At 39.0% G+C, this 15,924-nt stretch overlaps 1 protein-coding gene across 1 annotated transcript in view; it reads right to left on the bottom strand.

The window, feature by feature from the left end:
- Positions 1–403: 403 nt before the first annotated feature.
- Positions 404–15,924, bottom strand: part of UMAD1 (UBAP1-MVB12-associated (UMA) domain containing 1) — a 142,005-nt gene continuing 126,484 nt past the window's right edge. The window contains exons 10-11 of the mRNA XM_050937634.1: positions 15,403–15,477; positions 404–2,078 (exon numbers count right to left, since the gene is read on the bottom strand). Of these exons, the coding sequence (XP_050793591.1) occupies positions 1,821–2,078; positions 15,403–15,477 (333 nt within the window). The 3' untranslated portion in view covers positions 404–1,820. The remainder of the gene's footprint in view (positions 2,079–15,402; positions 15,478–15,924) is intronic.

Here is a 15,924-nt window from a genome sequence, read left to right as displayed (position 1 = left end):
CACTAGCCAGGGGATTCAGCACAGAAACAGGTTCCAACCAACTTGTTAAAAATCTGTTTTCCCTCTCTGTAAAATCTTAACACTTCTTGGATCACAAAAGGTTACCTTAGAACACAGTGTCATCAGTGCCAGATGTGCCACTGGAATCTATGGGCACAACACAGAAAATATAGTATAAACTAGATTATTCAAAATGTCCCTTATGTGAAACTCCATTTTCTTTAAAAATAAAAGAAGTCATACCCCTGATATTTATTAGTGGCACTGAAAATTCTCTTGGTTATCCAAACTTATTCAGTATCTCCCCTGTTGTTGGGATAATCCTGACTGCAATGTACTATGTATGTAAGGATTAGATAATAATGGCATTCTCTTATATGTTTAAAAAGACCCACCATGTTAATACATTATTTAACCACAGCTTTTATTTAAGTGCAATAGATACTTTCCCTGAAAACAAGTAGCTCAAAGCATATTTATAAACTTAACAGATACAGACTGCAAACAAACTAATGAAATGCATAGGTTTTCCAGAAAAAAAATCTGAGAAAGTATGATCATTTAACAAACCAAAATGTACTTACAACACAGCTTCTCTATCGTTTGGGGTATTTATTATCCCAAACATCTTAAAAGCACACACGTGAAAATCTATATAAATATCCTATGTCACGCATTTCTTATGAAAATACCCACTTACAGTTGGCACAGTAAAAATATTTTTTTCCTGATAGTCAAAACAAATTTAATCTTGCATATGGCACAGAGAATTCTTCACACAACCCATAAAAGACTTCAGTGAGCAGTTCATTGGGCAACAGCAATTTAGTTAGGTTTTAGCTATAATAAAATATGCATATTCAAGGCTTGAAATGAATTTTTAGGTATTTAGTTGGGTATGGAACAATTTAATGTTTTGTAGTAGTTAAACACTGCCATCTGTATCTTTGGGCCACAATTAAAAAAAACACAAGGGTATGGCCATTAAAAGTACATATCCTGAGATTTCTTTCTTTAGGGGGCACAAAGGTTAAAAAGGAAAAACTGATCTATGCATAAACCAGGAACACATGTGACAACGAGAAAAAACAGCAAATGCAGGGCAGTTAGAGAGAAAACCCTTGAGAAAGACAGAGAAAGAGAGACTGAAGTGACCTGGTAAGATGAACAGCAAGGTCTACTGGAAAAACGGAGAAGCTGACTAGCTTTTCGTTTTGAGTATAGTAAAATCTACTCAGTCATACTAACAAAGTTAAACCTGTAAACTTGCCTCAGAAGTTTAAAATGCAGCATTTGAGACTGGAGCATCAGTTGCCTATTGTAATGCAAAATAGCATGACTTCATTTACAATCGACATTCATTTCCATCCCTGGAAAAAGCAAAGATAGTCTAAATAGAAATATGCACAACAGGCTTTGCATTTGTGGCATCAGAGTAAAATATCAAATGCTGCAGAAGTCCATGACATCACAGGTAAGAATAATGAAATGTGTGCATTTACAGTCCACTTATTGACAGTCACCAATTAATGTATTAACAGATGGATCTCTTACTCAGGATTAAACAAAACTAATAGTTCTGCTTGACTACTTTAGGAACAAATTCAGTATTTCTGATAAGTTACTTAAGTGTAATGTAAGATGATATGTTAAGGAATAAAACAGTATGAGATTTTAATTATTTTAGTTTTTATGCATGTGTTATATAAATGGCATACCACAAAAACATTTAAGCAGTTAAGTTACAAAACAAAATATTTGTGTAATTATCTTCAAGTTGTCACGGTGCACATTCAAAGGGACAGAAAGATAAGGACATATTACAAATCACAAAGCACTGAATTTTCAAGTGTAAAATCATACCAAAATCTTGATAAATTATCACTGATGTTGTAGGAGAGCAACTGGTCTGGAAGGCCATTAGAGATGTCCTGTACTGCTAGCACATGGGGTGCTAGGGTGAAGGGTACATCATTGAGGAACTCTGACATGAAATGATTGCTTTCCAAATGTTGACTTGTTTCATTTCCCTCCTCAGCACTCACTACAGTCAAATGTGAATGTTTTTCTGTATTTGGCTAAAGAAAACAAAGGAACAATAATTTAGACACGACAAATTACGAAGTTTAAACTTCACACTTGAAAACATGATGACCTATTTATAATATGCAGTAGTGGTGTTTGGTTGAGGTGGACTACAACTGAATTCTTAATGCATACCATGGCAATTCCTTGAGTTAAGCTTAGTTTAGCCAAGGCTGTAATAACAATGGATTTTTCTGAATGAATAATGGAAGTTTTTCTGGCCACATAATCCTACTATACAATTGTGATCACTGATTGATAAATATACCAATGTAGACTAATTTAAAACAGAAATTGCCCAACTGGTTGGGTGTGCCTGTAATGACCACAAAGTTATTGTTTGTTTTTCTTGTTACATGCACTAACAGTTTTTGCACAATGTGACCATCATAGATTATGGAGCAAGCACTGATAAAAAGAAAAATCTGGGCAATTTACTTCAAAATCCTACTATGCAGATTAAACAAATTATATAGTCCATTAGATAGGGTACAAATTAGGGGAGACTTGAGTCCTGACCTGTTCTGACACCTTGGATAAATCACAATCTCTATCTCAAACTATGGTCCTCAGACTGCTCCTTTCAGGTGGTCTGCACCTGGGTGGCCACACATGACAGAATGAGGGGCCACCCACCTAATTAGTGGAGCCGTGCTGGCATGGCTCTACTAATTAGGTGCCTAGACCCTGGAGAAGAAGCACATGTAAGGTGAGGTGTGGCCTTCGGGGGGAATAGGGAGTAGATGGGAGGGGGAAGTGGGGTGAGAAGAGGGGGTGGGGTGAATTTAGGATGTGCAGGGCTGCGGCAGCCTGAGAAAGAGGCGACTTTCTCCAGCTCCAGGGCTGGGGCTGCTGAGGAGAAACAGCTTTCCTTCCCAGCCCCTGCTCAGGGACTGCCATGGTGGAGGAGACAGGAAGAGAGACCCCCACCCTACTCAGCCCCAGCTCAGGAGTGCCGTAGTAGGGGAGAGAAGGAGAGACCCCCACTCCCAGCTCGGGGGCTACTGCAGTGGAGAAGAGAGAGCACATCTGTCACATTAGAAAGGTAAGACTACTGATATTAAAATATGAGTTGTGTGCTTTTATTTGTAGAACAAAACACATTAATTAAGCTTTTTTATATAGCACTTTTAGTGCTTTACAATAGTTAGCTAACAGAACAAACAACATTTGGAAAGATCATTAAGTGGTCTGCCGAGACCCTCAGCCATTTTCAAGTGATCTGCGGAAAAAAAGAGTTTGAGAACCACTGTTCTATCCTATAGTTTTGCCATATTAAAAACAGACACACTAAACCCTCCTTCCTTTGGAAAGCACTGAGATCTATGGATGAAAAATACTCTACAGGAGGTAAATATTATATTGCTATTTATATCTTTAAAGCACTGTACAAACATTTGTTAATAATTCACAGCATCTCTGTGAGCTAAGTGATTACTGTATCTCCATTCTACAGAAGGGCAAACATACAGAAAGATGTTAAGTGACTTGTTCAAATCCAGTTAGTGATAGAAGGGCATAGAACAGAACTCAGAAATTCGATTCCCAGCCCCATGTTTACTCCTTTAAACCAGTCTTATATACAAGTAAATGCAAATATAGAAAAACCTAAAGAATATTTTTAATATTAATGAAGGCATGTAAAGTTATATGATCAGCGTGAACATAAATTTTCAAACAGTTGGACAAGTTTTTAGATGCATGACTCCCATTAACTTTAAAGGGAGTCAAAGCTAAGATGAGCAATGCTAGATTTGTGTGTCATCTGCACGTAACTATAGTCTTGTGGAGAAGCTAAGGGTTGTGGCTGCTTGGCAGGGGATAGTTTGGGCTTTTGGTTTCAGGGAAATTATAAGAGGCAGTTGAGTCTTTTGGCAAGGGGATGGGGAAGGGTGGCATTTTCCCCTTGTGGGCAGGACTGGAGATGTCTTGAAGCAATCTCATAGCAAATAGATGCCTCTCATCTAGTAATGATGGATAAACAAACACTAATAACTGTCTACTAAAATGATCAGCAGTGAAAGAGTTAACATTAACATTTACAATTCATTAGGTTTCAGAGTCATCATACTGCTAAGATTAATAAGGAAATGCTGACCTCTCAGAACTACTGTTCCAGAATAAGGAAGGACGTACTCCATCACTTACATTTGGTTTGTAAAGAAAGCCTTCCAAATGCAATGATAAAGGCTAGACATTTAAAACTTAGGATCTACTGCACAAAATCCACAATCACGGAATATATATGAACACTCACCTTGGGTTTGGAAATTTTACGAGATATCTAACATCCAGATGAAAAAATTTAGTAACCAGAATAGATACAAAAGATGGTGTTCCCTGTCCATAGACAACGCCCAGGTGAAAAGAGAACCTTCCACCCAGCTGCTGGGATTCACTCTAGGGGACTACCTTAGAACTTAGGTTGTGGTCTCCCTCTTTCATACCAGCCTCAGGGGTCAAAGCTGAAGACCCTATATGCTCTCCCTCTCTTCTCACATCTCATTCTGGAGCCTCCTGTCAACAGAATATGCCTATGGTTGGATTTCTGCTAGTCTAACTCACTCTCACCCAGTCCCTTGGCTGTTGCAATATGGCTGTGTGTGTGTTTGCTACTCAGCTCTCCACTCTGCTTTCTAGATGCTACAATGGATGTGTTTATTTTATTCTTCATCCCATCCCCAGACTCCCTTTTTGGGTTCTGCATTCTTGTGAGTTGCTCCAGTACCTGCTTGTGCTGTTGCTCATAGTTTTGAAAAGGATTAACAGAATGAAACAGACAAGGTCCTGGTCAGTCTCTTTACTTTTGCCTCTAGGAGCTAAGTGACAGCAGTGAAAATTAATTAAAAAAAAAAAAGAGTATGTTCAATTTTAACTCTGCTGAAGGTTTCCAAAGCTGCAAGGAACAGTTGAGAGAATGGAGCTGTGTATCTCCAAGCTCAGTAAGACATTCTTGCACTGGTTTATACTCCATTCAAGTTTGGATGGTTATCTTTGCAACTATCAAGGCCAGCAAAAAAATTTTTATAAAAAGGAATCTTGGATTATAAAGCAGTTCATCTCACTAGGAAAGCTTCCTACTTGCCGAGAGCAAACAGGAAAGTGGATTTTTAAGCTCTGCATGATAAAAGAATTCATACTGAAATAAAACTATCATGCCTATATAGACATTTTCTTTTCTGAGAACTTTGATTATCAGAAGGAAGCACACTAGTTTAACAATTCAGTTTAATTTAGAAAAGGAGCAATAAAAGACCAGGTATCTGTGCCTTTAATTTCTAACCTCTAAATAAAAAGGCATGTTTACCTTTAAACTGTACCCTGCACAAGCATCACAGTCACTTTAGCTTTCCTGATAACTGTCCTATTTGGGCTTTTTTAGAGGTGCTGGTATCTGCTTGCATTACATCAGGCTCATTCTGGCAAGCACAGATCTGAGTCACAGCACAGTAAATGGAGGTTAGGAAAAGGTGGTATTGTAAGAGTTTGGTTATAAGGGGTCTTCATATAACATTTTTTCTCACCTGTCTAGTGAAAAATGAGCCCTCATTTGCTGTCCTGATCCTATGGCCTAGATGATAATCAGAAATCCCTAGATTCCTACGTTTGTTTGGAAGACTACACTCTTAAGAACACCTGTTTACATCCTAATTTTCCCACAAAGTGGATGAATTCAATTTACAATGCAAATTAGAACATTATGTGCCAAAATTAGTTTAAAAGAAGATGAAAAATACAGGCATGTGGTACACAGAAAGACAGTTACATATCCCCTCTTCTTCCATGTAATAAATGTAATGCCTGTGAAAGGTGCAAATTGGTAGTACTGGAAATGTTAGTGCAAGATTTAAAAAAATAAAAAAAGACAGTTAATTTACTTCAACCAGTGGTTGGATTAGGAGGAAAATAAATTGGCAGTATTTTACTCTTAAACCCTATTTTCATCATACTTCCAATCCTCACAATTGTCATTCACCAAATCCACCTTGTCAGGTATTTCTGTATTACAGAGATATGCATGCTATTTAACTTCTAAAAGCAGAATTGCAAGAATATCTCTGAATAGCTGGGAGCAAAGCAGCACGTAAAAGATAGGAGCTGAAAGAAAAAATACTGGGACATCAGAACTGTTACTGGGATAATCTGATCCCTGGCTTCAACAATGCCATGGAGAGACAGCCTCAAGTTATATATAGGTAAATTGAGGCTCAGAGATGTGTAAAGTGTTTGTCCAATGTCACAATGCGAGCCAACACCAGAGATGGGAACAGTGCATGTACCACTGAAACACAGTCTCCTCAGTGAAAACAAGTATGTGTTTTTACTATTTTAAGATGTTCACATTCACTGGTTTGTTTAGAGAGAGTCACACAACACACAGCATGCATCCGACGAAGTGGGTATTCACTCACGAAAGCTCATGCTCCAATACGTCTGTTAGTCTATAAGGTGCCACAGGACTCTCTGCTGCTTTTACAGATCCAGGCTAACACGGCTACCCCTCTGATACTTGACAACACACTAATTTGCTGAAAGAATTCCCACCCCCTGCTGTTGTGGAGAAATAAATGTCTCGGGGGAATCAATTCTCTGGATAAAGGGGGGCTTACAGAGACCTGGTCACTGTTCCCCAATTCCACTCTGCTGGGTCCTGGCATCACTTAAACCTGCAGGGGGGAATTCTTTACATTGTGCTGCTGGTATGACGCCTTCTGCCAGCAGAAAATCAGATGGAATGGATCCTGCTTCTCCCCCTCTGTCACGTCTTTTCCTTATGCCAGCTCCAGTGTAGGTGGTGGTGGTGGCAATGCATCATAAAGCCACCACTGCCGGCTTTACACTAGTTGAAAATAATGCCTACACAGGGGGAAGTCCCCAGGGGATTTCTCAAACAAGGGTAAATTCACTTTACATTGTGTAAGCAGCACAAAGTGAACTTAGTCAACTGGAAAATCCAGCCCCACATTTGCACTTTTTAACCCCTTCAGTACGGTCAAATACATCCAGATATCTGGTATAAAATGCAACTCCATTCTTTATCATATTTGTTTTATAGTAGTTCCCATTTATGTACTAGATACGGTACACACATATAAGGAAAACAAGTCTCAGCTCTGAATAGTTCACAATTTCAGAAATGTTTTTTTTCCCCCTATGTTGTCTGGGGTACCCAGTACATGTAATCATGGTCCTCTGCAGTTAAGAAGTTGCATCAGAATGCATGCTTGAGAGATTAAGTAAGATCTTCCAAATATAACTATTATAAAGCTAGGAACATTTTTATGCCCCAGAACCTTGACAGTGTCCTTTAACATTAAATACATTCCTCTCTCAGACTCTGGACAAACAACAGTAACACCTAGGATAATGCCCTCAACACCCAGATTTTATGCCAACTACAGCAGCACAACAAAGAGAACTGGACTCTCTAACAGAGCACTTTTTCAGTTTGTTAAAATCACCAAGCCGGTTACAATATGCATATTATTACAAAAGTGTATTATACAATCAAAGTTGAAGTTATAAAATGGCTTATGTTTTCATGCACGCATCCTTCGACCACATTATTTACAGCAGCAAATCTGAAGAATTTGATATCCCATATTAGTCACAGTGGTTTCTATTTAAACTTCTAATTTGTTTATCCAGATTATACAATTTCTGAAATACAATTAATTCAAATCATATACTCTGGACTTTTCCTAAAGAAAACACTGCCATATTGTGGCACATCATCCTACTAAAACAATATAAATTAAATGCATTCAGAATATCAAACAATTTATGTTTCATCAAATAAATTTACAGGAGGAAATGGTTACACAGAATTAATTCACATAAATGGGGCCTTTTGTTTATCAGTGAACCAACATATTTTTTTCAACATCAAAGGCATAAAATAGGTGGCATTTGAACAGGAAAGAAGAGATACACAGTATACAGGTATGGAAAATGTTTAGCCATCATGAGTTAGTGAACAGGAGCAGCAAACAGGGGAGTTTTGCAATAGTGTTCGTCAAACTGGAGCAGAGGGAAACAATCCCAGAGTTGGGATCCTCCTTCCAGATGCTGTTATGGTATCCTCTCACACTAAGGATACTTCTCTAGGGGACAGGACCCTTGTTATTAGGAAGAGACAGGTAATAGTAATGGGGGATTTGATTATTAGAAATACAGATAGTTGGGTTTGTGATGACTGGGAGAACCGCATCGTGAATTGCCGAATGGGTGCAGAGGTTGTGGACCTCTCAAGACATCTAGATGGACTTATGTGTAGGGCTGAGGAAGAGCCAGTTGCCAATGACCTACAGAAAGATAGGAGAGAGGTCCTGAAGACCAAATTTAGGCTGCTAGGTAAGAGACTAAAGTCCAGGACCTCCATGATAGCATTCTCTGAAAATGCTTTTAGTTCCACGTGCAGGGCCAGTTCCACATAGGGTGAACAGACTGCAAGTTTGAAAAATTGGGATGTAGGTGGGTGGGGTAATAGAAGCTTATATAAGAAAAAGATCCAAAAATTGGGACTGTCCCTACAAAATCAGGACATCTGGTCACTCTAGTTCCATAGGCAGAACTGCAATGTCAACACATAGATGAGACAAATGAGTTCAGAGGAGGAATTTAGGTTTATTAGGAACTAGGAAATATTTAGGGAAAGGAGGAGCCTGAAGAGGAAGGAGGGGCTCCTCCTAAACCAAAACAGAACCAGATTAAAATTAAAAAGGTAGTAGAGGAGTTTTTAAACTAAGGGCTGGGAGAAAGCAGATTGTGCAGAGGAGCACACAGTTAGGACAGACACATTTCTTAGGGAAGGATTTATTAAAGGGGATATAGCCTGGTAAAGAGGAGAGGACAGAAGCTGATAAAGTACAGGGCAGGACCTAAAGAGAAACAAATGAACGCGAGTCCCTTCTAACTACATCACATACAGGCAAACACAACTAAATATTGACAAATGTAATAAGTGCTTGTATACAAATGCAAGAAGTCTAAATACTAAGACGGGTGAACCTTGACTGCCTACTGTTAAATGAGGATATTGATATAATATGTATCATAGAAACTTGGTGGAATGATAATAATCAATGGGACACTGTAATACTAGAGTACCAAATATAAAGGAATGACAGAGTAGGTCATGCTGGTGAGGGAGCAGGACTACATGTTAAAGAAAGAATAGAGTCAAATATAAATCTTACATGAAACAAACAGTACCTGCCACAGAATCTCTATGGATAGACATTCCATGCTTGAATAATAAGTGTATAGCAGTAGGACTATACTACTGCCCACCTGATCAGGATAATGACAGTTACTGTGAAATGTTCAGGGAGATTATTATTGGGTTTTCTAATTTGTAGCCGCTCTAATGGGGGATGTAAGCTATCCCAATATTGACTGGGAACATGTCAACTCAGGATGGAATGCAGAGATAAAACTTCTAGACACCATTAATGACTGCTTCTTAGAGCAACTAATCATGAAACCCACAAAGGGAGAAATCATTCTTGATTTAGTCCTAAATGGCGCACAGAATCTGGTCAAAGAGCTGAATATAGCTGAACTGCCCAGTAATAGCGACCATAATGTAATTAAATTTAACATCCTTGGGGGTGAGGAGGGAAATAGGAGGTAAACCAGAGAAACCCACCACAGTAGCATTTCATTTAAAAAATGAGGAAGCTAGTTAAATGGAAATTAAAAGGAACAGTCACAAGAGTGAAATGCCTACAAACTGCATGGAAACTTTTAAAAATCATAATGCAAGCTCAAATTATATGTATACCTCAAATAAAAAAAATAAAAAAAAAGTAGGAGGACCAAAAAGATGACAACATGGCTAAACAACAGAGTAAAAGAGGTGGTTAGAAACAAAGTCACCTTTTAAAAATTGGAAGTCAAATACTACTGAGGAAATTAGAAAGGAACAAACTCTGGCAAGTAAAATTAGGCAGGCCAAAAAAGAATTAGAAGAGCAACTAGCAAAAGACACAAAAATTAACAGCAATATTTTTTAAAGTATATCAGAAGCAGGAAGCTTGCTAAACAATCCGTGGGGCCACTTGATGATCAAGATGCAAAAGGAGCACTCAAGGAAGACAAGGCCATTGTGGAGAAGCTAAATTAATTCTTTGCATTGGTCTTCACTAAAGAGGATGTGAGGGAGATTCCCACATCTGAACTGTTCCTTTTAGGTGACAAATCTGAGGAACTGTCCCAGACTGAGGTGTCATTAGAGGAGGTTTTCAAACAAATTGCTAAATTAAACAGTAATAAGTCACCAGGACCTGATAGTATTTGCGAAGGAGTTCTGAAGGAACTCAAATATGAAATTACTGAACTATTAACTGTGGTATGTAACCTATCCCTTAAATCAGGCTCTGTACCAGATGACTGGAGGATGTCTAATGTCCTATGATTTTTTTTTTTAAAAGGCTCCAAAAGTGACCCTGGCAATTACAGACTAGAGAGCCTAACTTCAGTACCAGGCAAACTGGTTGAAACTACAGTAAAGAACAGAATTATCAGACACATAGATGAACATGATATATTGGGGAAGAGTCAACAGGCCTTTTGTAAAGGGAAACAATGCCTCACCAATCTATTAGAATTCTCTGACAGTGTCAAGAAGCATATGGACAAGAGTGACCCAGTTGATACAGTGTACTTGGACTTTCAGAAAACCTCTGACAAGGTCCCTCACCAAAGGCTTGTAAGAAAAGTAAACAGTTATGGGGGAAGACCCTCTCATGGATCAGTAAGTGGCTAAAAGATAGGAGACAAATGGTAGGAATAAAAGGTCAGCTTTCACTGTGGACAGAGGTAAATATCTGGGTCCCTCAGAGATCTCTATTGGGACCTGTGCTATTTGACACATTCATAAATGACCTGGAAAAGGCTGAGCTCGCAAAGTTTGCACACAACACAAAATTACTCAAAATAGTTAAGTCCAAAGCAGACTTCAAAGAGTTACGAAGAGATCTCACAAAACTGGGTAACTGGGCAACAAAATAGCAGATGAAATTCAATACTGATAAATGCAAAGTAATGCACACTGGAAAACATAATCCCAACTATACATACAAAAATGCTGGTATCTATATTAAGAAAGATCATGGAGTTACTGTGGATAGTTCTCTGAAAACATCCACTCAATGTGCAGCAGCAGTCCAAAAAACTTACACAATGTTAGAAACCATTAGGAAATTGACAGATAATAAGACAGAAAATATCACAATGCCACTATGTAAATCCATAACATTACGAGATTCCATGTTTAGTGAGTCTCACTGATTCTATACCATATGTGCTCATTTTAAAAATAAAAAAGATGCTTTCCTTTTATCTACCAATCTTGTACACTCAAGTTGGAATCAGAGCTAAACTGGGTCCTTTCTCTGTTGTGCATAATTGCCCATATGAAGATTCAGCAAGTTTGAAGAAACATTTCATTTGTAAACTCAGCAAATCTGTTATGGAATCAATAAGACAACAAAAATGGAATCTTCCCATGTTACTGTTTTTAGTCACTATAGATTAGAACCACAATTTAAATTACTCTGAATTAAAATGCAAAAAAGTTAGCCATATACAGGTAAGAGGCAATGCAAGGAGGAGTGTGAAAGAGTGGTGTCATAGAAAGGGAGAGATGCAACACAAAATGTGTGTGTGTGTGTGCTGGGAGAAAAGGTGCAGCAGGTGGCAACATAAAGGGAATTGGAAGAGAATGACCAGCACACACGTCTTCAATATTCCACCAAGCAAATTCTATTGTACCTCAAACAACATTTCTTTCACATATATTTGGACTGAATAACCTTTTTGAGTTAGACTAAAACCTCTACTTGGTGTTGATGTCTGAACACCAGAGTGTACAAAGAGGGAATAGGCATACGATCCATCAAACATTCTTCAAATAAGAGGAATTGTGGCTTAGTTGGGTCAAGAGATTTAGGTTCTATTTCCAGTTCTGCCACTGATTTGGCCCTCCCCAATTTAGATATATTAAATATGAAAGAAGGGCTGATCAGTTTGTTGGTCAAAATGAGAGGCCTGAAATGTTAGATGCCTAAGACACGTAGCAATTAATTTGATTTCTATTTCATTTTCAATTATTTAGACAATTAAAAAAAAATAGAGACTTGAGACTATTTAGTACCCAGAAATATGTCAGTTATATAACGAGTAGCCACCATGTTCTGATAGATCTAACTGACTGACTCCTGGTCAATTTGGATTCATGATGTTGTACAGTACAAGAAAAGCCCATCAAGCAAACTTTTCAAAACATAAGTATACTGAGAATTATCTGATCCCTATTTCATTATATGGATCAAAATTTTGAGAATCTGAGCTGCATGAGGCCAAAAGAAAGGCAGAAGATATAGAACGATTATTTGATAGGTACTGACAGACACTGTTTTAGGACTCATACCATCATGTCTGGGATTTACATTAACAAAGTTATTAAAAATGGCAACTAATAAAACAGACACAAAAGTCTTGGTGCTTTACTGCAACTTGATAGTAGCATCCTAGGGAGAGAGACAAAATCATAAGGCAACCCCCTGTGAGTAATGCTAACAGTTAAAATTAAGGGCATCAAAAGAAAAAAGAAATCCACTCCAAATTAAATTTAAAGATCAGAAGTGGCAGATTCACATGGCTATGCTAGAGTCATGGTGGTGCACAGAATGGACCTCCATCTTGAAAAATCCCTTGCAAGTTTTCTTCCTTCTGCAAGAATCAAAATATGAGATTTAGATTTCTTAAATCCCTCAAAATTGCATTTTCCAATTGGGTTTGCCTCATGCTCTACTTCTTTCCATCTCGACTCTATAAACCTTCTATAAAAGCGTATCTTCTTCTGCATGTTGGACTTGACCCCACCATTGAAGTTATCTTGCTCTTAACTGATGCAAGACTACAACTTGCCAGGATCATCCAAGTATCACCTTGTTGATGACAAAGTCAAACCAACTGATGTTAAGAATACGTCACAACTTCTGACACCAAAAACTCTTTCGTTTCCTCTCCTCCCGCTGTTTTTAACAGCCACATTTCGCTCCATATAACAGAACTGTCATCACTACTGCTTTGAACACTCATATCTTAGTTGTCACACAGACATGCTGCCACCTGAACAAAGGCCTTTGAAGATGCTGAAATAACACTGACACAAGACTGATCTGACGCGACTGCTTTGGACATAGAACCTCTTGCTGTCAACCAGCTACACCCGACAGATAAACCTACCCACCCATTCAATATCATTGCTATCTACGGGCAGAGTTTGCAGGTCATTTGTTTTTATTTTATAGGAGGCACACATAGCTTTGTTTTTATCACCTTTGATCTTAAGTCCCATAGGTTCTGCAGTTTTTTGAAACTCTTCCAGCATTAGGTGTAGTTGGTCAGTAGTCTCTCCAAGTAAGGCAATATCATCTGAATGCTCAAGATCCTCTAAAGATGAATATTTAATATCACACCTCCTACTTTGTCATCAGATAGTTTATTAGAACATTAAATAATGTAAGTCAGAAAACATCACTGGCATATTCCCAATTCTACTGAAAACCAGTCTGTAATACAAAGATTTAAACCTCTTTGGCAAAGTACAGGGAGTTAATAGGTGAGCCTGCACTCTGATCACTCTGACTCCAATTAGTTCCCCCAGAGAAAGATGCCTGGGGTAATGAAAGGTAATTAGCTAATCAGGCTGGTGGGCTTGGTGAGCTAATGAGCCAATTAGTCACTCACCTCAAGACAGATGAAAAGACACAGGAAGGAAGTACCAAGGGGAAGAGTAAGAGGGCTAGCTGAGCCCAGTCTCACAGAGGCCTCAGGGAAGAAAAGACCTCTGCTCTTCTCAGGTCCAGAGGAGAGGGCCTAAAGCACACATGATACTGTAAATAGTACTGTTGCACAGGATTGTAAACATGTCGATGGAGGGAGCTGAAATAAATAAAATGGTGGATACACTACCAGTAGAATCAGAAACAGTTTCTGTGATGGAGGCAAGTGCAAGGCCCATACTGCTACACCTGCACACACCTAAATGTACCATGAAACATTTCCTCCACTAGGAACATTAAGTCCTCAGGCACCCCATACTGTGGGTAGCAGTATCCACAATGCTGACTGATGCACTGAGTAAAAAGCAACCATAAAGTCCATAAATGCGATGTTACCTTCCTCCTTTAGCTGCTCTGATAGGTTTTCAATAACATTCTATAAGTGACCTGTGCAGAAACCACACTGGTTAGCTCTCATTTTTGGGTTGAGACAGTATTTTATTTGGTCCCGTAGTATAAGCATAAACACCTTCCTTGGGACAGACAGCCGCATCATTCACCTATGTGCTCCTTAAAAAAAGGATGATGCAGCCCTTTTTCCAACCTTCTGAAATGTAACTGGTTTCTCAAACTGAAGACAACGCTATGAAGACAGTGAACTAAATTTGGACCTCCACTCGAACAATTCTGCTGCAATATGGTCAAGACCAGGTGCTTTATCCTTTCATAACTGTTTAGAGGAAATAATGTTTGTGGTCAGTGTCACTGGCCTGTTTCCTGCCAGTAAAAAGAGGATTTTGTCAGGGGTGTTTGGGGGAGGATGTACACATGTGTTTTTTCATGTCAGGAGTTTAGAGAGGGAAAGCTATGGCAGTAACCCGAAAAATGGAACAAATACTGAAGATGACTGGATTGTGGAAGCTGTGGGGTGTACATTATTCTAGAAAGTGTACCTGACCTGACAAGTGCTTCATCCAAATGAAGTGCCACCTGCTAGAACAGAAGAGAAAATCTGAGGTAGAAACTATGGATGAATTTATAAGAAGATTTGAGCAGACAGAGGAAAGGAGAGAGGCAACTGAAGGGAAAACCCGAGACTTGCAGATGCATTCTGGATAAGAAAACTGTGAGGGTAAGACTGCTGGATGAAGAAAGTGGTCCATGGAAGCAGGTCTCTACAAGAACAAGGCAGAGGAAAAGACCCGCTAGTGAAGAAGAAATAGAGCTGAGGAATAAGTTTGCTGAGTTCTAAATGAAGGAGAGAGGCAGGCAGGGAAAGGAAGAAGAGAAAAGTAGTGAGTCCTACAAGAAGAAGGAAGAGACAATGGAGATAGGTAGACTTTGGAACCGCAGGAAGATAGAGGATGACTTCACAGAAGATTGAGAGTGAGAACAGAAGACAAGATGACATGCGGCCAGTAAGAACAGAAGGGGGAAGGCCCGAGAATTGCATGAACACGAGGAAGAGGCAGGTCTACATAATTGGGGACTCCCTATTTAGAAAAACAGACAAACCTGTTACCTGATCCGGAGGACAGAAGGGTGTGTTTTCTGCCAGGAGCGAAGATATGCAATGTGGACTTGAGGCTGAAGAGGATCCTAATGGGAGTGGGAAAGAATCACTGATTATCCTTCATGTGTCATGCAGGAGCAAATGATACTGTTAGATTCTTGCTGGGACGCAACAAGGAAGATTACACCAGGCTGACGAAGATGCCTAAAGAAATGGAGGCTCAGGTGATCTTCAATGGGATTCTCCCTGTCCCTAGAGGAGGAGAGCAAAGATGAGACAAGATTATAATGATCAATTGGTAGCTCTGGCAATGGTGCTATAAGAAGGGCTTTGGGGTGTTTGACCACTGGGAGGCATTTATGGACAGAGGACTGGTGGTGGTGGAGCAGCACTGTATACTAATAACAAGGTAGACAAAAAAATAAGAAGTAGTGAAATGGATAAAATGGAATTTGTTTGGGGGGAGAATGGTAGCAGGCTCCACTGAGATAGTGCTTGGGGTCTGCTACAGAACCCCAGGATTCTATTTGG

The sequence above is a fragment of the Gopherus flavomarginatus genome, chromosome 2 (genome assembly GCF_025201925.1).
Source record: "Gopherus flavomarginatus isolate rGopFla2 chromosome 2, rGopFla2.mat.asm, whole genome shotgun sequence".
NCBI classification, from domain to species: Eukaryota; Metazoa; Chordata; order Testudines; family Testudinidae; genus Gopherus; species Gopherus flavomarginatus.
This window is presented reverse-complemented; position numbering and strand designations above follow the sequence as displayed.